The sequence below is a fragment of the Vairimorpha necatrix genome, chromosome 12, assembly GCF_036630325.1.
Source record: "Vairimorpha necatrix chromosome 12, complete sequence".
Classification (NCBI taxonomy): Eukaryota; Fungi; Microsporidia; family Nosematidae; genus Vairimorpha; species Vairimorpha necatrix.
The window spans coordinates 337,732-359,347 of NC_088827.1; the positions used below are offsets into that span (position 1 = coordinate 337,732).

At 26.7% G+C, this 21,616-nt stretch overlaps 12 protein-coding genes and 2 non-coding genes across 14 annotated transcripts; 6 read left to right on the forward strand and 8 right to left on the reverse strand.

Annotated features, from left to right (window-relative positions):
* Positions 1-339: 339 nt before the first annotated feature.
* Positions 340-897, forward strand: VNE69_12105 (uncharacterized protein; the record flags this gene model as incomplete). The annotated part of the gene is made up of 1 exon (XM_065475193.1): positions 340-897. The coding sequence occupies one exon, from the start codon at positions 340-342 to the stop codon at positions 895-897; it is 558 nt and encodes a 185-aa protein (XP_065331265.1).
* Positions 898-944: 47 nt separating this feature from the next.
* VNE69_12106 (serpin-type proteinase inhibitor 11) lies at positions 945-1,490 on the forward strand (the record flags this gene model as incomplete). The annotated part of the gene is made up of 1 exon (XM_065475194.1): positions 945-1,490. The coding sequence occupies one exon, from the start codon at positions 945-947 to the stop codon at positions 1,488-1,490; it is 546 nt and encodes a 181-aa protein (XP_065331266.1).
* A 917-nt stretch (positions 1,491-2,407) lies between these two features.
* VNE69_12904 lies at positions 2,408-2,478 on the forward strand. Its single transcript has one exon. It is a non-coding gene; the product is annotated as a tRNA-Ala (tRNA).
* A 96-nt stretch (positions 2,479-2,574) lies between these two features.
* VNE69_12107 (putative SP-containing protein) lies at positions 2,575-2,850 on the reverse strand (the record flags this gene model as incomplete). Its single annotated transcript, XM_065475195.1, has 1 exon — positions 2,575-2,850. The coding sequence occupies one exon, from the start codon at positions 2,848-2,850 to the stop codon at positions 2,575-2,577; it is 276 nt and encodes a 91-aa protein (XP_065331267.1).
* Positions 2,851-3,314: 464 nt separating this feature from the next.
* Positions 3,315-3,385, reverse strand: VNE69_12905. Its single transcript has one exon. It is a non-coding gene; the product is annotated as a tRNA-Ala (tRNA).
* Positions 3,386-3,547: 162 nt separating this feature from the next.
* Positions 3,548-3,799, forward strand: VNE69_12108 (nascent polypeptide-associated complex subunit alpha; the record flags this gene model as incomplete). The annotated part of the gene is made up of 1 exon (XM_065475196.1): positions 3,548-3,799. The coding sequence occupies one exon, from the start codon at positions 3,548-3,550 to the stop codon at positions 3,797-3,799; it is 252 nt and encodes an 83-aa protein (XP_065331268.1).
* An 84-nt stretch (positions 3,800-3,883) lies between these two features.
* VNE69_12109 (geranylgeranyl transferase type-2 subunit alpha) lies at positions 3,884-4,801 on the reverse strand (the record flags this gene model as incomplete). Its single annotated transcript, XM_065475197.1, has 1 exon — positions 3,884-4,801. The coding sequence occupies one exon, from the start codon at positions 4,799-4,801 to the stop codon at positions 3,884-3,886; it is 918 nt and encodes a 305-aa protein (XP_065331269.1).
* Positions 4,802-4,853: 52 nt separating this feature from the next.
* On the forward strand, positions 4,854-5,309 carry VNE69_12110 (ribosomal protein eS31; the record flags this gene model as incomplete). The annotated part of the gene is made up of 1 exon (XM_065475198.1): positions 4,854-5,309. One exon carries the CDS (start codon positions 4,854-4,856, stop codon positions 5,307-5,309), a length of 456 nt encoding a protein of 151 aa, XP_065331270.1.
* Positions 5,310-5,672: 363 nt separating this feature from the next.
* On the reverse strand, positions 5,673-7,661 carry VNE69_12111 (GPI ethanolamine phosphate transferase; the record flags this gene model as incomplete). Its single annotated transcript, XM_065475199.1, has 1 exon — positions 5,673-7,661. One exon carries the CDS (start codon positions 7,659-7,661, stop codon positions 5,673-5,675), a length of 1,989 nt encoding a protein of 662 aa, XP_065331271.1.
* Positions 7,662-8,180: 519 nt separating this feature from the next.
* On the reverse strand, positions 8,181-9,164 carry VNE69_12112 (uncharacterized protein; the record flags this gene model as incomplete). Its single annotated transcript, XM_065475200.1, has 1 exon — positions 8,181-9,164. One exon carries the CDS (start codon positions 9,162-9,164, stop codon positions 8,181-8,183), a length of 984 nt encoding a protein of 327 aa, XP_065331272.1.
* A 96-nt stretch (positions 9,165-9,260) lies between these two features.
* Positions 9,261-10,415, forward strand: VNE69_12113 (tryptophanyl-tRNA ligase (WARS1); the record flags this gene model as incomplete). Its single annotated transcript, XM_065475201.1, has 1 exon — positions 9,261-10,415. One exon carries the CDS (start codon positions 9,261-9,263, stop codon positions 10,413-10,415), a length of 1,155 nt encoding a protein of 384 aa, XP_065331273.1.
* Positions 10,416-10,758: 343 nt separating this feature from the next.
* Positions 10,759-11,454, reverse strand: VNE69_12114 (putative SP-containing protein; the record flags this gene model as incomplete). Its single annotated transcript, XM_065475202.1, has 1 exon — positions 10,759-11,454. The coding sequence occupies one exon, from the start codon at positions 11,452-11,454 to the stop codon at positions 10,759-10,761; it is 696 nt and encodes a 231-aa protein (XP_065331274.1).
* A 656-nt stretch (positions 11,455-12,110) lies between these two features.
* VNE69_12115 (protein sel-1 like protein) lies at positions 12,111-13,619 on the reverse strand (the record flags this gene model as incomplete). Its single annotated transcript, XM_065475203.1, has 1 exon — positions 12,111-13,619. One exon carries the CDS (start codon positions 13,617-13,619, stop codon positions 12,111-12,113), a length of 1,509 nt encoding a protein of 502 aa, XP_065331275.1.
* A 3,073-nt stretch (positions 13,620-16,692) lies between these two features.
* Positions 16,693-17,421, reverse strand: VNE69_12116 (putative SP-containing protein; the record flags this gene model as incomplete). The annotated part of the gene is made up of 1 exon (XM_065475204.1): positions 16,693-17,421. The coding sequence occupies one exon, from the start codon at positions 17,419-17,421 to the stop codon at positions 16,693-16,695; it is 729 nt and encodes a 242-aa protein (XP_065331276.1).
* Between the last annotated feature and the right edge of the window lie 4,195 nt (positions 17,422-21,616).

The window sequence follows — 21,616 nt, forward strand, 5'->3', positions numbered from 1 at the left end:
TACAAACCTTTGCGTTGGTTAGAATGTATGTGTACTTGAATATATAAGAAAAGTGTAGTATATACGGAAAATTATCTGTAATTGAGTGCATTAATATTTCCTTAAAAACATTTATTGGTTTTAATTTTAGATTGACAATTTCGCGTAATTTATTTAATATTGATATTTGGCGGGGGTTCATAGAAGTTAATTTTTTTGCAATAAGTAAATATATAACTTACTTAAACAGATTTTTTGCTTTCATAAAAATATTACAATTTATTTATTAAAAGTTTACAGTTATCTGTCAAATATGTTGATATACTCAAAAAGTATAAACTTTTTTCTTACCCTCATTAAATGTATAATTTAAATAATATGATGCTAGATATCTCTAACAATATCTTCATTCAATTACTACAAGAATCAGACAATACATTTGTTTTTTCTCCTTTGTCTATTATTAATTTGCTCTGGATATATTTTAATGGATTTGGTAATGTATCTAATAATAAAAAATCAATGTTCCTTGAACTTGACATATGTAGAAAATCATACAATAAAGAATTTCATAATCTATTTCATAATCTTTCCGATATTTTTGAAAAAACCAATTGGTATAATAAAAAATCGGGAGGGTTTTTGTACCTCAAAAACTTTGTTTTTTGCAACAAAGATCTAAATCTAACTCGCGATTTTCATAAAATGATTAGCAAGTCTCCGTATGTAAAAATTCAAGAATTTTTTAATGTATTGAAAAATGATGAAATATCTCAACTAATAAATCTTACAATAAATAAGTATACTAAATTTAAGTTAAACAATATACCTAGTACAATACAGGACAAGTTAAACCCAAAATTGGTGAATACTGTTTTATACAAATGTATTTGGAAATCTTCATTACAAATAAATTAGTAAATGAAAATTTTTATATTAATAAAAACCAAATTATTAAAATACCAATGATACAGAAGATAGAAAAAATGTTTGAAATAGAAACTACCGAGTTTCAAATGGTTCAATTATCGTGTTCTATTAAAAACCTAAGTTTTGTAGCTGTACTTCCTAAAAAATATAATTTGAAAGATATTCACAATTTGATTTTAAAAAATAGCAGAGGTGCACTGTTTAACATAATGTTAAAAACTAAAAAACATTTTGTAAGTCTTAAAATACCAAAATTTAAAGTGGAGTCGAAAGTTGATATTATTAAAGAAATGAAAACGGATGCTGTTAAAAAAGTACTGAGAAATAACCAACAATTTCTCATATTATCGAATAAATTTTTGGAATCTCAAAATGATTATGAGCATGTTGCTATGGTTGATATCAACGAAGAAAGAGAAAAAAAATCTAAAAATTTTTATAAAACTAAAAAGATCAAAGAGGTAATATTTAATAGACCTTTTTTGTTTTATGTTATTAAACATGTTAGGTTAGATAATTATTCGCATTTGAATTCTTTTATACCTTGTTTAATGGGAAGATATACAGGCAATGAGAACTAAAAACATAAATCAACTAACCGCTTTATAAATTAAGCATGAGGAAGTTGCGTAAAAAATAATCGAAGTCCTCAAAAACTTTAGAATGGCAAATTAAAAACAAGTAATAAACTTATATTTTTACAATGTTTCTCATATATGATATTTAGTACAAACAAACTCATTTGAAATCATATTATGAAAAAATTGCACATATAGGCCGTGTATTGGTAATTTTTTATTATATATAAATTATTTAAGTTTTAATTTATCTCCAGACTAAACAATATTTTTGTACTACTCCAAAAAATATATAGATTCTCTCAGAATGATTTATAGTTGTTATTCGTATCAATTCAATGTAATTTAACGCATTAATATTTAAAAATAAGCTTTGATTGGGATATATATTTCTAGTTCATTAAAATTTGAATCTAGATAATTATACTAGAATATATTTGTAAATACGATCGCACCTTTTCTATTTCCGCCGCTATGAAAATTGTTTAATATTCAAAATTGAGATATTAATAGTTCCAATCAAATGAAATGTATAAATTTGTTTTTTAAAATAAATGATATGATTCTGACTAAGTTATATTATATATTTTGCCATGCAAATTGTGAAATATGCTGATGATAGTTTGTAATTATTGATTTTAGACTATTATAAAAAGTCCTCTTAACGAAAATGTTTGCAATGATTGATTAAAAATTTGTGATATAATTTGATTAATAATTACTGATACAAATTGATTAATAATATGTGCTATAAATTGATTAATAATTTGTGATAAATTGATAGACTTTAAACACACGAATGCGTTATCATTTTTCTATACATAAAATCGTCATCATAAATGCTATTAAATACCTGCAACGTCGAGTTATCATCTTATTTATACACAGACAATATTAGTACTGTTTACTTAGATTGTTAAGGGGCCATAGCTCAGTGGTAGAGCGGCTGCTTTGCAAGCAGTGTGCCCGGGTTCGATTCCCGGTTGCTCCACTTTTTGTATCAGTTATATCCCACTCTTTTCTTCTTACATTGTTCAATACATGTTTTATGTTTTTTAATAAATTATTTATGAATTAAAATCTTTTTTTATTGTACGTTAAACAGTGTTATAACACCTATAATAAATAAATAGACACACGAGTATTCTTTTAAGATATCAATAAATGTAAGATCTGATTTTTTTAGCATTTTATGAATATCTTTGCTCTTACAATGTTCTTCTTCAAGATTGAACAATACTTGTCCGTTGATATACTTTAGCCCTACTTGTTTGTCTAGATTTAATTCTGATGTGGTGATCTCGTTTTCTTTCTTTATATTTGATGCTGTTGATAGACTTAATAATAAAAGATAGTAATTCATTGGGGATTTAAAAGTTAAAATTTTTTATATTGAAAGCTTGTGAAAAGATTCTAAATATATAAGCAATATGTACTAGTATATTAATGATATAAAAGAAAACTTTATATGTTTTTTAATACATTAATCATGCGCTGCTAGAAAAGTCTCAATTAAGATAAGATAAAATTTTTAGAAGAAAAATTGTTTTTTTAAAAATAGTTCATTAACTCCCTATGTTATCTAAAATTGAGACTATTTATATCAAATGCAATATTAAATATCATAGTAGAAAAAAAATAGATAAAATTTAAGGATAGATTTATATATTTGGAATTTCACATAAGTGTTCTAGCAACTTCTTCAATCGGCCTTTCTTTAGCTCCTATCGTCTTCCGGTCCCAATATAGATCCCTTTTTTCTCCGGCTGTAGATCGTCAGGCTTCCGATCTCATAATTCAAAAAAATAAATATTTTTATAAAATTTTTGGAGCCACCAGGAATCGAACCCGGGCACACTGCATGCAAAGCAGCCGCTCTACCCCTGAGCTATGGCCCCATGCAAATATAAATAATATGTGTTATATAAATAAAAGAATAAATCAAAGTTACATATAAAAAATGATGCTGTGCATACATTTTTCCAATTTAAACTCCTTTTTAAATAGATAAAGTCTTATATTAAACTAGTTTTTTATTTTTGTTCCTTCCTCCCCTTTTTATGACCAGAGATCTTCAAGTCGAGGAGTCCAAAATCCTCAGTAAATTTGGTATGTTAAAAATCAATGAATTAGAAGATGTGAAGAAAGTGAATTTCAGTTTAAAAAAAGGGAAGTTTTTTATTGAGAATCCTAAAGTTTATGAGTTTGAGGAGACTGACTCAGTTTTGATCTTAGGGGATCCTAAGCAAGTTCTTGATCTTGAGTTTCTTAAGAAAATGTATTCTGAAAAAATGAAGAACATAAAGAAATAAAATAATAATATAAATCTTCTATATATATTATTGTTAGGATTAATTTATTAAATATATATTCTCAACAATATAAATTTATTTTTTTTAGTATATGTAAATTTCATATTTATCATTTTTTATATTCTCAAGATATTTGTTCCCTTTACTTTCTAGTTCCCATTTTAAGTCTAAATTGAATATTTTATTAAATATGCAATTTTCTTCTAATTCTTCTATTTCTTTGAAATATTTTTCATTGTGCATAAATTTCTTCATTTTAAAAATTTTGTCATTTACAAAGACATGCTCAAAATTACACAAGGGCAAAGTAAGGCACAATATTGGCATATTACTAAATGTCTTATCTTGCATCTTCAGAGAGCCCTCAAAGGGCTCTCTGAAGATGACACATATTTCTTCCTTATATTTTCTTATATAAAATTCCTTCTCTAATAATTCCTCCTCTCTCAATTTCGCATAATAAAACCACATGCCTTGATTTTTCAAGTCTGTGAAAATGCACGAGAGGGGGGCGAAGCCCCTTGCGTAGTGCAAGTAGGAATAATTTGAGACATCCTTGGGGATGAAGTCGAAGTTACTGTATAATTTATTAATATAATTCCAACAGTGGAGATTTCTCTTGTCTAATTTGATCAAGAGAAGAAGAAGATCCTTTTCTTCTAAATTTAGATTATTTTTAATAATAAAATATCTGTGGTACCAAGCTTCATAAGATTTGGGATTAAAGCCAAGGGCCTTAACAGTGCAATTTAATTGACTCTTTATAAAATCGTCTTTTACTTGTCTTTGACTCAGCTTAGAAAAGTCTTGACTCAAAATAACATTTTGATCTTCAAGAAACTTCTTCTTTAAATAATTCCAAGCTTTGTAATCTTCTGTACAATAAGAGAGTCTCTTCATATATCTCTCATACTTATTCACTATCGTGTCACACTCAATAATCTTTTCTAATATCTCGACATTCTCCGAATATTCTCCTTCTTTCGTATTGTGTAAAATCATCAAAAGGGAAACAAGAAAAATAAAAAAAGAAGAATTTTTTATCCCCCCAAAAATGCAAATATTTGTCAAAACACTAACAGGAAAAACAATCACCCTAGAAGTGGAACCAAGTGACTCTATTGAAAATGTAAAGGCTAAAATACAAGACAAAGAAGGAATACCACCAGACCAGCAAAGATTAATCTTTGCTGGTAAACAACTCGAAGATGGTAGAACTCTAAGTGACTACAATATACAAAAGGAAAGCACTTTACATTTAGTCTTGAGACTTAGAGGAGGAAACAAGAAAAAGAAAGCATTTAAAACTCCAAAAATAGTCAAGCCAGCAGTAGTCAAAGAAAAAATGGGGTGGCTTAAAAACTTCAGAATAGGTACGGACGGATCTGTACAAGTAATAGGGAAAATGTGTGAGAAATGTGATGATTGCTCGTTTATGAGGAATATGAAATTTAATTACAAGTGTGGGAAATGTGGACTGAGCGAAAATAAACAAGAAATTAGTGCTTAAAAATAAAGAAACATTTCTTAAAAAACAATTTGTCTATTTTATAAGTATAAAATAATATCTAAACTTAGTACTTTATATATGACTTAAAAAAATAGCATACAATTTTATCTAATATAACTCTATTTTATTTTTAGTATATAAATTAAAACTTTATTTTTAATATAAACAAAACTACATGTTATTATACTACGGATATTTATTACTACAAATTTAATATTGAAAATAGAATATAAATGTTATTATACTACATATATTTAATAACTACATATATTTAATAACTATATATATTTAATAACTACATATATTTAATAACTACATATATTTAATAACTACATATATTCAAATAATAAAAAAAATAAACATTTATTTAAGAATTAAATCCAAAATGTAAAAAAGACATGCAAAGAAACATCGATCAGCAAAATGGAAATAAAAACTCATACTATCAAACTCCCACCACGTAACAGCAAAAACGCACAACAAACTGAACAAATTTAAATACTTAATAACCCCACTCTTCTTAATTAGAGACCTACTATATGTAAAATAAAATATACCAGGAATAAGACTATCAATCACAGAAGGGGAATCAGTAAAAGTGTAAGCAACAGAAAAATCAATAGATTTTATCGACTTATCTCCACCTATTAAATTTAAAACTGAAAAAGTAGTAAAAACATCAAGACTGAGATAAGGAAGACAAAGAAGACAAATATTAAATTTAGGATTGTAAATTAACAAAGACATGACAGAAAAAGACGGGTATAAAGAAATGAGCTCTCTGGAATTGGAAGAAAAAAAAGACGGGAAGAAATCTTTAAGAAGACTCAAAATAATAAAAAACGAAAAATTCTTATTTTTATATTGTAAACATATAAAAATTAAACAAAGATAGAAGAAAATGTCAAAAATGGCGCCTGTTTTGTTGTGTAAGAAATATAAAAATATAAAAGGAATATTTTTGGGAGACTTATTACAAATTAAAAAAACTAGTATCCAAATTAAAATCTCATTTTTGATAGCTCCAACAGAATGAGAAACCATTATAATACTGAAAACGAGTACTAAACATCTTAAAATATCAAATATTAATAATTTCTGTCGTGTCAAATATGTTTTACAATATGAAAAAGTGTTTACCAGTAAATACATGGCCAATATCAAATACAAAACAAAACTAATAATTAGGTAGGTCGTGTTCATTCCAGAAAATTCATTATAAATATCTTGACTTAAAACATAATGAGCTTTAAAAACACCATCACTTTCTAAAAATACCTCTTGTTTTTTATTTAACATTTTACATTTCTGATTGTAAAACATATTCTCAAAAGAGTTATCATTTACAAGTTCAGGTATCAAATTTCCATATGTATTGTACGGTACACAAATACCAAGTAAATAACAAATAGTTGGTAAAATGTCATCTTGATGAACAATATTACACTTTTGTGTGTCTACACGATTAGAATAGGATTTATTAGTTAAATCATATTTTTTACTTATAAAATTTTTACGTATAAAATTTTTTTTTTCTGATACTTTGTAAATTGGTATAGGTTTTTTAGAAATTATAGATACAAATGAAGACATTTCATGTGAACTTGTGCCGCCATGTTCTCCTTGATCAGTTACGCCATGATCACTTGTAAGAACTAATAATGTGTCAGTGTCCATTTTTTTATATATTTTGTCTATCATATCATCAAATCTAAGTAGAGAATTTTTAAGATCAGAATGCATGTTTGATTTATGAATGTGTCCAAATGAGTCTAGAGATATTAAATGGCATAGAATAGCTTTATCGACACCTATTCTGTCTAATAAATTATCAATTGATAGGTTTTCATTTTTTATTAAATCAGTTTTCGAGTACGGGTCAAAAGCGAAATGCGGGCATTTGGACAAAACAGGACACAAAGATAGCCACGTTGAGTCACCAAAAAATGATATTTTACCATCGTATTTTTTATACATTTGGTTGACCAAATTATCAATATAAATTTCAGACCTTAAAAAAGTTTTACTGCCTTCTAAGAAGTTTGAAGGTGTTCCTGTCAATAATCCTGTTATTCTACAAGTAGTAGAAGTTGGAATGCCGCAAACACTTAAGGCTTCAAATTTGTGAGGTAAAGAGTAATATTTCAACATGGTGTTATGAAGATAATGAGAAGGAGTGTGGAGATTGTTGAGAATGTAATCGTATCTTAGAGCGTCTAAGACGATGTAAATGACGGAATTGTATTTGGGAGTAGATGATAATTGAGATGTTTCTGGACTAAAGGTTACTCTTTTAAAAATGCCATTTAAGAAAGAGAAAATGATAAGAAGAGAAAGGCTTTTATAAAGCATTGTATGGGGTAAAGGGACAAATATATTAAATGATTTGTCATTTTCATCAAAACTTCAAATTTTAATAAAGAAATTTAAATGAGTTTTAAGATTTTAATAATATTAGAAATTACGAAAAAAATAAAAATCTTCAAATAATTGACATGCTCATAAAAACAAATCAAAAATATTTGTTTTAAAGATCAAGAAGCAAATTCATAATAATCTTTGATAAAATTGAGTAAAATGCTGTCATAAACAAACAAATCTAAAACACGCAAAATTATAACATATTTTGAATATAACTCTAAAGAAGACGCTAGGAAGCATTTCTCTGGACTACCGAAGAAGAGGAGACGAAGCCGATGTGGAAAGGAATTTGGAGCCACAAAGCTACCTACAAGCAGGAGACGCTAACGCGGAACCTACCCTTGTTAAACTATAAATATAAACAACAATAAGCTTACCCTAATTAAATTCATATTTTAAATATAACTAAAGTATATTTTTTTATCATGATTAGATTTATTTATTTTTAAATTAAAAGAACTTTCTATTATTGAATTTTGATTTTCCACTGTGAAATATTTTCTTACCTTTTTCTATCGCTGTCCCGTCCCCTTTAATTCCCCAGTCTTCTTTGTCGTCATTACATTTTTTCATATTTTCTTGTATCGTAGACATCATAATCCGCAAATCTGCGTATTTCTTGCCTTTGTAAGTGACAATATAATCCCTCTTGGTCGTCATAGTGACACTATCAGTCCCGTATTTCTGAGGATCTGGTCTTTTAGTCTTATCAAATTGTCTATTTGGTACTCCTTGTAGTACATTTTTGTCGTCTTTTTTATTCTTCCAGTTTTGGTCTTTGTTGTGCCAAATTCTCATTTTTATCTTGTCAGCTGAGGCCTGCGCATCTTGAGATTGGGTCATTTCTCTGAATTCGTCCCATGGTCTAGTCTTTGGTTCGCTCGTCTCTCTGTCTTGATTAATGTCCAGGACTTTGATATTTTCTTCTAATATCTTTAAATCTTCACTAGTGGCTTCTTTGACTGTCTCGACTTCTTTAGCAGATTCGTCAAGTGGAGCATCTTGGCAAATGTTTTCTACACAAGATTTTGAGTTATTAATTTCTATTTTATCATCAATTTGGACTGTGCCCACAAATTTCTGTATATTCGGTCTATAAATATCGCTTATATTTTCAGTCTTAATTTCTGTATTAATAACATTATTAATCTTCATTTCATCATTAATTTCTTTACACGCGCAATTACTAAAATATCCTTCATTCCCAGGAGACTCCATTACTGTTTTCTTATATTTGACAAATTCTTCTTCAGAAACTGTCGTTATAGATTTAATGTATGATAAATTCACAGACAAAGATAAATACACTGTAGGACTTTCCTCATACATTGCATTTCTCATTATAATAATATCTTTATTTTTCCATATAAATTCTGCAAATATTACAGAGTCTGGCGATTTAAGACATATTTTGATAATAAACTTACTGTCCATATTTTGTAAACAAGGGCTCAAATTTAAAAGAACCAGCGAAAATTTTTAATAAATAAAAAAAAAAAATAATTTTTTTTTTCTAGTTTTTTCGCCCTAATGGACAAAGACACATTTCAAAACATCACGCCATGGGAAGCACAAGTTAATACTGACAATAAAACAGTATCAATAAATTATAATAAAATTATCTCACAATTTGGTTGTAAATCTTATACAAAAGATTTAACAAGAAAATTAGAGGAATTTTCTAAATCTACAGCACATTTCTATTTTTCAAGGAACATTGTCTTCGCCCATAGGGATTTTGACATTTTACTTGAAAAAATGAAAAATAAAAAAATTTATCTGTACACTGGCAGAGGACCAAGCAGTGAAAGTATGCATTTGGGACATGTCATACCTTTCCAACTGTGCAAATATTTCCAAGATACGTTTAAATGTCCTCTAGTAATACAATTAACTGATGATGAAAAATTTTTATTTAAAAATCAATCTCTAGAAGAATCTATGAAATATTGCAAAGAAAACATGAAAGACATAATTGCATTTGGATTTGATCCTGATTTGACTTATATTTTCAGTAATGTTGCGTCAGCACATTTATTTGAAAAAAACGTGTTAAAAATTTCTAAATCCATTACATTGAATGAAGCTTGTAAAGTATTCGGATTTGATATGAATTCCAATATTGGGATGATAAATTTCCCATCTAAAGAAATCGCGCCATGTTACGCGTCTTCTTTTGATTTTTTACAAAAAGGGTCAATGTGTCTGATACCATGTGCAGTTGATCAAGATCCATATTTTAGACTAGCGAGAGATAAAGCGAATATACTTAAAGAGCCCAAACCGACTACACTTTATGTTTCATTGTTACCAGATCTAAAAGGAGTCAATAAAAAGATGTCTGCTAGCGACAACACTAGTTCGATATTTCTAACTGACACACCCGCCAAAATTGCCAAAAAAATAAAAAAATACGCTTACAGTGGCGGTAAAGAGACATTAGAAGAGCACAGGTTATTAGGAGGAGACACTAGTATTGATATACCCTATCAATATCTTAGATATTTTCATACTGATAGTAGTGAATTAGAGAGGATAAAAGAAGAATATGAAAAAGGAAATATGTCTTCTGGAGAAATTAAGAATATTTGTATTGAAGTTATACAGAGATTTGTGAAAGAATATCAGGAAAGAAGGAAAAATGTGACAGATGAAGTTTTAGATAATTTTTGCAAAAAATTATAAAAAATATAAATTTTGATTTTTTTTTGCCCTTTTAAGTTCTTTTCAAAGTGAACAGTTTTATATTTTTCACTCGTTCCAAAGAACGATATCAATTTAAGAAGATTAAACTTAATTATCTTCTTAGTACATTTTTAAATAATTTTTATAACTCAAAAATACATTTTTTAACAAAGCAAAAAAAACCAAGGGAACGAGATTTTTTTTCAAATATAAAAAACATATTACAAATATTTACAGTAAAAATCTAAAACTTTTCAAATAAAAGTTAATTTTACAAATAAAAGTTAACCTTACAAATAAAAATATACTTAATATATTTTTTCATTTTTAAATAAATTATTTTTTAATTAGAAGTGTTCCCATCTGATACTTCTATAACCTTAATATTAAACAATTCACTCGGTTTGTCGCTCTTATTCTTATTCTCATCATCTTTCTTACTAAACTTTATAACATTCTTTACTATTACACTTATTTTATTAATAGAAGGTAAAAAATTATCAAGATCTTTACTAAACTTCTCTAAATCTTTAATTTCTTTCTCTGTAAATGAAATGTTTACTGATTTAGGCTTAAAATCTTTAAGCAAGAAATCGGAAGTAGGTGTTTTATAAGTTGAATCCAAGGACAAAGTAGGCTTTATATCTTTTTTAGGCACATTCACTTCTGGTTTATGGGCTTCATTCTTTACTGCGAAATCGTATGGACTTATCTGGCCTTTATTAAGCTTGTCAATTTTAACAGCCTGTTTTTTTAGTTTCTGGTTTACAAGCGGTTTAAGTTTTTTTTCTTTTTTTTCAGTTCTGTTTTTTTCTTTTACTGGTTTTGACGACTTGTTTCTTTTGTCAGATATTTTAATAAATATTCCGTGGTCTTCTGAGCTTGAACTTGTTGAGTCTTCGATTTTGGTTGTAAGTTTTTCAGGAAGATTTTTTAGATTTTCATTTTTTGGTACAACATCCTCGTCAACTTTGACAGTTCTTGAGAGTATTTGGACAGTAAATAAAGATATTATTAGTGTATTTACCAAATATTTCATATTGTTTTTTTATAAAAAAAAATTTTTATATTAAAATTTGAAACATGTTTCAAAGTGAAACACAACTGAGATTTTGAAATAATATAGAAGAAAAAAGACATTTTAAATGAGTTGTATAATATATATAAGACATTTTAAATGAGTTTTATAATATATATAATTCATTTTGGTGTACATTGAAACATACAAAAACATTTGTTACACAAACTTAAAATTGGAATTGTAGCTTAGATTTTTTTTTTAAGAGTCTGTATTAGACTAATATGTTATAAATTATTAGTGTATAAGTATTTTTTAGACAGTTTAGATATTACTAAATTATGTTTTTTTTATAAAGCTTTACTATTATAATATTTTTTATTATTGTCATATACAGCTTAATTATTGCTTTATTATTTTTTTTTTAAAGCTTAATTATTGCTTTATTATGTTTTCCAATAAAGCTTAAAGCAAATATTATTCGTGGTTTTTATTAGCTCAAATCAATATAATAAGTTTTTTTATAAGTTCTAATATATATAAAGTTTATGTTTTTTTTATAAGTTCTAATATACAAATATATTATGTTATTTATTATATATGACTCAAGTTATTTTATAAATGAATTGTGTTTGTCTATAAAGTTCAATATATGTTTTTTTTAGTAAATGCTTAGTTTATTTTTTAATAATGAGTTTATCGTAGATTCTGTAGGTTATGTAACAAGTCAACAAAGTCCCAATAATGTAACTATTTAATAGATAACTTATTATAAATATTATATAAATATACAATACCAGTATATAATTATTATCATTAATTTGTATCTTTTTTATACATTTATATCCTTTCATCATATCTTTCTTAGTCCCAATTCCCTGTGTATAGGCGAAGTATAAGCTAATTAAGCCTTCTGTATTGTTCAATGAACCAGAGGTCAAATAATAGGCATAGGCGGTCTTATGAGACTGCTTTACTCCCTTACCATAATAGTAACAGTCTCCTATACGATTAATATATGACAGAGAAGTCTTCTCATGTTTCAAATACAATTTAAATAATATTTTATCTAATAAATCTCTAATATTCTGATCTTTCGTCATTTTACAATTTTCTAATAAATATATCGCATTTTCTAGGCTTGAATTAGAGCCCATTTCTATTGTCATGAGTAGATACACGAGACAAGACATGTACTCTTTATTTTTATATTTTTCATACGCTTTATTCTGTAAATTTATTACAGTCTCGTCATATTCTAATATTGCTTCAAATCTGATAAGTGCCGACCTGTAGTCTTTTTTCTTGTAGTAATTCTCGCCGTCTACAAAGATAGCAGGTAAATAGCCCAAGGAAACAGCCCTAGACAAATAATAAGAAGCAAGGGTATCCATCATGAAATGATTCTTACACAACAAATATAGTCTGAAATCTGACTCATTGAAATTTATATCAGAAATAGCATCAAAATGCTCTTTAGCCCCAGAATAATCTTCATATTCACTAGACATTAGAATTTTCCCTATACCATTGTAAGAAATATAATCCGTGCCAAGATCTTTGCCCTTAATAAAATAATCAAGAGATTTATCTAATGATTTCTCAACTCCGACTCCATAAAAATACGCTTCTCCTAAGTAGCCAAAGGCCTTGGCTTGTCCCTTAGAAGCCAAATATTCAAGAATTGAAATTTGATCTTTAAGATCGATTTTCTTATTAGACAATAATTCAAAATATAATTTTATACTCTTAAGATCACCACTTCTTGTCATAATAAAGAGATTTCTATAATCTTCTTCTTTATTTTTATAATAAACTTTTGGTATAAAATCATATCCATTTTCTAAATATCGAAAATAACACTTTCTACAAATTTCTAATATCAAATTACAAATATTAGAATAAGATGAATACATCTCATTTGAACTTAATACAAGAGAAGAATAAACAAGTCTCATGTATTTATCAGTCATCAACAAATCCAGAATTTTATCATTTTCATTGAGAGTGGAGGATCCACTCTCTGGCATAAAATATTTCTTAAGTATGTAAGAAATAAGAAAATCTTCATCACTTTGAAGGTTGTCTAACATATTCATTCCTTTGACGATATTTCCTTCTTTTAAGACTACTTCCTCAAGTGAAGAAGAAAATATTGAATTTAGAAAAATCAATAATATTTTCATGCCCCTGTTTGGCATAAAATTTTTATTTTATTTATAGACAAAAAATTTGTTTGTTGGTTAAATTTACCATAAAAAGAAAAAAAAGAGCATAAAAATAAAAAAAAGCATAAAATAAAATTTATTAAAATTAAATTAAGATAATATTTAATAAAATTAAATTATATTTTAAATTATTTGTAAGGTGGAAATTATAATTACAAGCTTCAAATAATGTGGTTCAACTAATATTTTAAAAATTTGGAAAGTAAAAACTTACAATTGAAGTAGTTGTTTATGGAATAAAAACATAAGACATGCAAATAAATCGAAGCTTTTTTATTTATAACTCTAAATTTAAATGGTTCGCGAGGCTTATTTCAAACGCGGGAGGAAAACTTGTTTTATTTAGAAAAAGAAGCATTGTTGGGTAATGAAAAACCATTTCCTTTGTAAATTTGTAATAAAAAGTGCTTTATTTAAATAGTGTGATAATTAAGAACTTCATTAACTGCAATAAACATTTAACAATTTACAAAATTGAACAAAGAATTAATTTCCAATGATATTTAGAATTGGTATAACCAACCAGGATCAACTTACTATAGTCGAGAAAGAAAACATAAAGTTTATACAAATCCGAACTAGAATAGTTCTTTATTGATTACGTGAGACGGGAAATTACTTTAATTTACAGAAAAGTATCGGGGAGCTGAAACTTCTTACTTTTTCGATGCATAAATTTCGTCTTTCGTACCATAAGACTTTTGTGTCTATTTCCTGGTCGAAGACGAGGATACGACCAGGAAATGAAGAATATCAAGTAGTGTATGAAAGTGCACAGTGCCGAGGAAACAGAGTGTGTAGAAAATCAAGGCCTAATAGTTCATAGTACCACAAAGCATTATTAATACTACAGAAATCATAAATGCGATGCGCAATATACTTATAAATGACGCAGAAAACATAAATGCTAATAACATCTAAAGTCAAGAAAAATCAACCCTGATACATTTTTATTTAAATCCTCAATTTATCCAACAAATTCTAAAAACTTAGAAATTAAGTAGACAGTTCATTACATGAAACGTTTTGTTTTGAAAAAAGTATAATTCATAAATTAAAACTACAAGTTTATTATAATTAAAAACGTAATTAAAAACTAGATTAATCTTAAGCCCGGCGGAAAAAGAGAAGTTCAATGGCTTTTTGTGTATTTATAAACTTCTTCTGCTCTGTAATCATCGGGAAGTCTAGTTTTTAAATTCTTTTAGATGTTTCATGATTATAGTTCTTCGACCTTATACCGAATGGTTTTTAAGTCTATACCAATTAGTATAGGAATCTAGTGGAACCATAATCATAATAAAATATACACAATTGAAGTCTAAATATATAATATAGTCGATTGTTCTTACTAAAGTATGTCTGGTATGCAACTTTCTGCCTTTTAAAACATAAAACATTTTTGTACTGTGACAAATACAGGTGCATACTGAATCGATGTATATTTTAAAGAATGTTGCATATGGAGACAGGACTATTGAGAGACCAAGAAAATACTTAAATTGACAGGAAACATGACAAGCCTGTAAGTACATCTATTCGACAATAAAAGATTTGACCCCAATGTGCGTCAGCAATTATATAAACAAATGCGCCCGAGAGGATGAAACATAGGAAGATAATGGACTTGAAGGCTCGAAAATATCAGAATCTAATAAAACATTTATATTAAAAACAATTCTACGTCGACGGCTAGAAGGCAGCCACATAAACGTATTGGTGAATTATAAATAAATTTTATAACAAATATATTTTAAATATAATTTTTCAGATAAATCACTTATATATTAATAATGTTTCAATAATGACATAACGGGGGTTGTATTTACACATTTAGATCAATGTTTGTTACGAACTATTTTTATCAGGTAAGTATAATTTAGATCTACAACTATAATTAATCCATATGACTAATTTTATAAGTATTAATAGTTTTGGAGACTTTGTGAGTCTTTTTACACTAGTGTAATATTAACATAAAAAAATTTAAAAGATTCATTAGTCTGCTTATATTTTTTAGTATACTGCAGCAAAACAAAATTTACAAAAAAAATGAATTTTAGACTGAACTGAATTTGTGTGAGGTGATTAGCTCTTCTAGATGCAATGTCTTTAGCTTTGCACCTGATCCTAAAAGTTACAAGCATTAAAAATCTATATAAATAAAAAGCCGGGTTAAGTATTTAATATGAGTATTTTCACGACATGATATTTTATTGGGAAGAATATTATATTCCCTGAAAACTTTTTTTTTGCTTATATAGATGAATGATGTGTTTAGCTTTCCAAATCAAAATATGAGACTGAAAGCTATGATTTGTACCCGCTATTTAACATATTCAAATTTTTTGTCCTTAAACATAAATTTATTTTATAGTGTCCATATTGACATGCTTTTAGAATTACACCTTGAAGTATTCGAGTTAATTCCAGTAATGTTTTCAATTTTGTTCGGTGCGCATATTAATATAGAATCATAATTATAAGAAATAGAAAATTTTTTTTTATAATCAGTAAGAGTTTACTGCTACTGACATCGCCAAAAAAATTTCTCAAACGCCTCAATTGGAATTAAAAAAATTCAGTATTTTATTTACGATATTAAGCTTACAAATTTATTATGGGATCGTTGTTTGTACCTCTGTTGCAACAAATCTGATTTTCAGATGAAATGTAATAATAAGTATTTATAGAAATTTTAGATATTTTAATAATATTATGAGTCTCTGAAGTAAATATTTGTCTTATTTATAATCATGTTCTTTCTTTGCAATACAACTTTATCAACGAAGATTTTGTTTCGATGCGATTTGTCTTTAAAGAATAATGAAACAAAAGTTAATACCAACGAGACTAAATCTCATTATCAATGTTCAAATTTTCTTGCTGTCACTTTTAGAATGTATAGATTAATTTTGAAGAAAAATTATTATTTACACTTTAAAACATTATTTTTATTAGTACTAAACTTATTTATTATTCAACCATGTGTTAAATATTTATTTTTTTATTTCAATAACAAAAATTACTATTATTGATTTAATGAAAAAATGAAAGCGCTATAAATTGAGTTAATGATGGTCTCAATTTCCTTAATTAACTCACAACTCGAAACAATTTGCTCTCTCCCTATCGAATCTATAATAGTTATATTTTTATAATCATGTCTTTCATCTAAAATATTGTCTGTAATTTCAGCATCAAATTCTTTGATTTTATTTTCATCATAAACCTGCAATACTGTTAATTTCATATCTTCATCTAGTATAACGTTTACGCATTTTTTAAATTTTTTTTTTCTATCCTCATAATTAAATTTCTTAGATACCAAAACTAAGTTTTCAAGAATACCCAACATCTTCTTACTCTTGTTAGCAATATTTTCTGCTAGCATATATACCGCATCTTTTTTACCAAGGCAATTCTCTCTTAGATTGCGAATTTTTTTTGGTTCATTAAAAAAAAAGGATGTCAAGTCCTCCTTTTTTATCTCATAGTCCTCCCCCTTTACATGGGGCCAATTAGATTGCATTTTTATCGGAAATGTCATTTTGTCAAAGATACTTTCGAATACCATCTTTACTAGTATTTGTCCTATTTCTTTTGGACCAAGTTTGGGCAGATTCAATAAGTCATTTACATAGTCTTGATTTAACTGTCGCTCTATATTACTTTCTTTAGTAGATATAATTTTATCGATTTCATTGTTAGCATATGATTTTTGTAAAAAATAGAAAAACAACAAAGATGTTAAAAACATTTTATGGGGTTAACTAATTTTTTTTTATAGAACAAATATATTTGTTAATTTACTAATTTTATGCAAAATTTTTATTTTCATGCCTTAACATGAAGTGCAGAAAGAGGAGCAGAATGAGTTAACATTTACTGTTTTTTTCTAATATTAAAAATTTTTTAAGTACTTATTTAGTTATAAATTAAATTTCAATCCGTGCTATTAATATCATTATTTACATTGTTTGTATATTAACCATTAGGGATTTAATTGAGGGGGACAAACAAAAAAAGGATGTGGGTACCAAACTATCCCCTTAGAGGGTGTTCACTTTTTTTTTCGAACCCTAAAAATTTAGTTTCCTAAATTTAGGAGCAGGAACGAGACAAAAATAACCTAACGCTTGTAACATTAAGTATAACAAAAAAAACTTATTACTATTTGAAATTTTTGATAGTAAATTATGTTATTACTAAAAATAAAATTATTATGCAGATTTAGCCCCGTTAATTTTATTTATTTTTTTCAGTTGATTTATAATATTAGGTTTTTTTTTTTCATAAATTTTTTCTACAATAGACAAACTGCTAAAAAGAGGGAACCAGTCAGATATATATTTATTAAACACATAATATACAATCCAAACAAGCTTTATTGTAAAAATCAAGATATTAAATAAGCCGTATTTGCTTGAACTATATAGAAAAAAGAGTTTAGTCATTTAAAAATCAAATTTTATATGCGATATATATTTATTTGATGTTTTTATGTTTAAAAAGCAGTAATTTGAGGGTCACTGCTACTTTTCATTTTTTCGGTTTAAAAAATAAAGTGAACATCCTCTAAAGGTAAGTAATAGTTTGGTACTCTTCCCCCACCCCGAGAAACCTTTTAAAGTAAACTTTATTAAAAATTAAATACCGACTGGATATTTATTTACTTTTACTATTTTTAAGAAATTTTTTTAATTTCTTACTTCCTCCCCTTTTACTGATTTTCAAATCTTCAAACCATTATTTTATGCTTATTATGTATTTATAATACCAAAAAGATTAAGCACCAATTTTATAATTATAAGTGCGTTCACTATTTGTTAATACAGCTTATAATTTTATTTGTAAAACTTAGCAAAGTATATTTTCGGAAAACTTTTTGAGAATATAATTAACCTCCCCCCGAAAGAAAACAAATAACCAACTAAAATGCGCAAAAGAAAATGCTTAAAAGCAAATTAAAAAAGTTAAAACAATTTTAGTTCGATTATAAAAATCTTTATAACTTCCTTTTACTATTTATATGTTACTAAAAAGTTGTTCAAAAAACCACACCATCTCCTTTTAAAATTTTTGCTTCCCCAAAAATGAAAAAGGTAAATGTTAGAAAACAAATCTATGGAACATATCTTCAATGGTCCTGTGATTTTTTCGGAGAATGCTATTCTTTATTCTTTCCTTTTCCAATCAATGTTTTAAAGAAGAGGTACAATGTTTTTTCTCTGATAAACATAAAAGGAATATTAAATATTACAAATTTCTCCGTCTTTTTTGACAACTGAGGAATTGCAGTCAAACTAAATTCTAAATACTTGAAATTTTGTTATTTACATAATCTTTAACGTATATGTATATTTTAGGTCTAAAATCATAAAAATAGCTCTACAAATAATTACCAAACAGAATTAAATTTTGTTCTTCGCTTATTATATTATTTAGTTAACAGTTTACTTATATTTTTTAATTTATAATTTATGGCAATATGCCAACTTTAGTCTTTTTTTGCTAAATTAGAAACCGTTGAGTGTGAAGATATTGATCATTCAAAAAAGCCATTGTTTCTTATACAAACATTATAACTCTCATATTTTAATTTTGGATCAGTTAAATGATATAATTAAATCTATAATGTATTGAAACAACAGTAATAAAAATTAGAAAAATTTTCACAAGTACTAAATATATAAATAAATCTTAAACTTAAATTACAATTATATTATTGTACTTATTTTCTTATGGAATCATTACCAAACAAAGTGTATGTACCAGCCCCATTGCCTAAAATTTGACATTGGTCGATATGTTGAGATTTAGTCGGTATTTACACCGTTTTCGACATTTTTAAAAATGTTTATAGTATCTTTCGGGACCTCAGCAATTTCTCCTAACCCTCCAATGACGCCATCAATATTATTGATAGTAATAAAATCTGAAAAAATGAAACTGACTCCTTTATATCGATATTAACATACTTATAAACAATTATTTTACATGGCCAATATTAAATTTAGCAATATTTAAATTAATTCACATGAAAACTTGATATAGTTGTCATAGATTCATTGTCAGAAAATATAATACTCTATTTACCGCTTGCTCTTTACCAGTTTGTTTATTGTTCCAATTAGGTGCCTAAAAAATTGATACCTATTTAACGATTCGCGATTAATATTCTCTTTGTTTTTTCATTTTCTGTCCATTAAAATAATATGAGTTTTTTACTTATAATGGAAGTTCAAATTTATTTAAAACAGTACTGGTAATTGTATTAATAATTTTCATTGCCTATTCAATGTTTTTTTTATTATGATAATAAAAAGGATTATAATACAATTACAACTGTTTACATCATCATGATTTTCGGTTGTGTTTCCAGAGATAGGTTTACTTAATGATCTTAAAATATTTAGAATGATTAGTATCGAAACAAAATACATCTTATGGGATTGTAGATAGTTTCATATTATAAAAAAAATAATTTTCAATTTATTGATTTAAACAAATTTCAAGCTAAAATATTACAAATGTGACTTTAATTTTAAATATCTAATTTGTAAAATACAATTTTTAATTGATTTAGATTGAAACAAAAAAAATAAAGAGCCGAAAGAATTATATTATTATTGCATTTACGATATTAAATCTTTAACTAAAAGCTTCTAAATATACAATACAAATTAACAGTGATTGCCAAGCAAAAAAATTTATGTCACTGAAATTAAATTAATGTCATCTATTATTAATTTAATCACTTGTGTTTCTTTAATAATGTTTTCTCATTTAACGATTTGATATGGATCTCAATTCAAGCTTTTTGGAAAAAATTTGTTTGGTGTTATTTATATTATTTTAATAATGATAATGCAACCATTTATGTATGAGGTGAATAAAACTTTTTTGTTTAAGATCTTATAGCCCTAGGTTTAACATTGATATTTAAGGTTTTTTAAAATCAAATTGTTATGAATTATGTTTTAATCAAAAAATTAGATTTTGCAATATTTTAAAATGTATATTTTATAATAATCAGAAAAAACAAATCGTAATTGGAAGAATACACATAATACACAGTGCGAGGGTTGTTGCACTCACCACACACAGACTTAACAGTGCAAAACTTTTATAACAAAAAAAACCAAATTTGGCGTTAGGCTAAGCCCGGACCTTCCCCATTTTTTTAGGTACTAAATCTGAGCTCAGACTGTAAGGTGGAGAATATTTTTTACAGATCATATACCCAGAGGTCGAAATTTCACAGATTTGTTGAATTTCATTCGAATTAACTTTTTTTAAGTTATAAACTTTGTTTGTTTTTTAGATGATTTTTTCAAATATATTTTACCCTTATGGTATGTCTGGAGCCGCTAGACAGTGAATCAAAAATCTTTCAAGGCCCACTTGAGGCAATATGTTGGTCAGTAAACAAAAATCTACTAAAACCCCCATAGAACGGACGTGTTGTCCTGAGATAATAATAATATTTAAAGACGATTCGTACATAGACTGCCATGGATTAAGTGTAGGAGAAAGACGGGACGTGAACATCAATCAGAAATTTAATAAAACTTCATTTCTACACCCAGAATACCTATACATTATTTTTTATATATTCTGTGTTCTTTTTCTGGAAAACAAGCCCAAACTAAACCTAAACAAAAAATCCCCTTGTCAGTTTATATGTCTTCGGGGCCAAAAAAATTTATGAAGCTCTGAAAAAGGATAATTTTAAGCACTAAAAAATAGGATTTTTGAAGAGACATATTCTAACGAAATGGCCATGATAAAAGGAATAATTCTTAAATCGCCATCGGAAAGAGGTGATACAGCTAATTGTGTTCTGTGGTAGCCAATAGAGGGAAAACATTGAATTGAGAATGGATATAGTACCCAACTGAACTATACAGACTATGAAACGGTTTTAAAAAATACATAAAAAACGAACGATT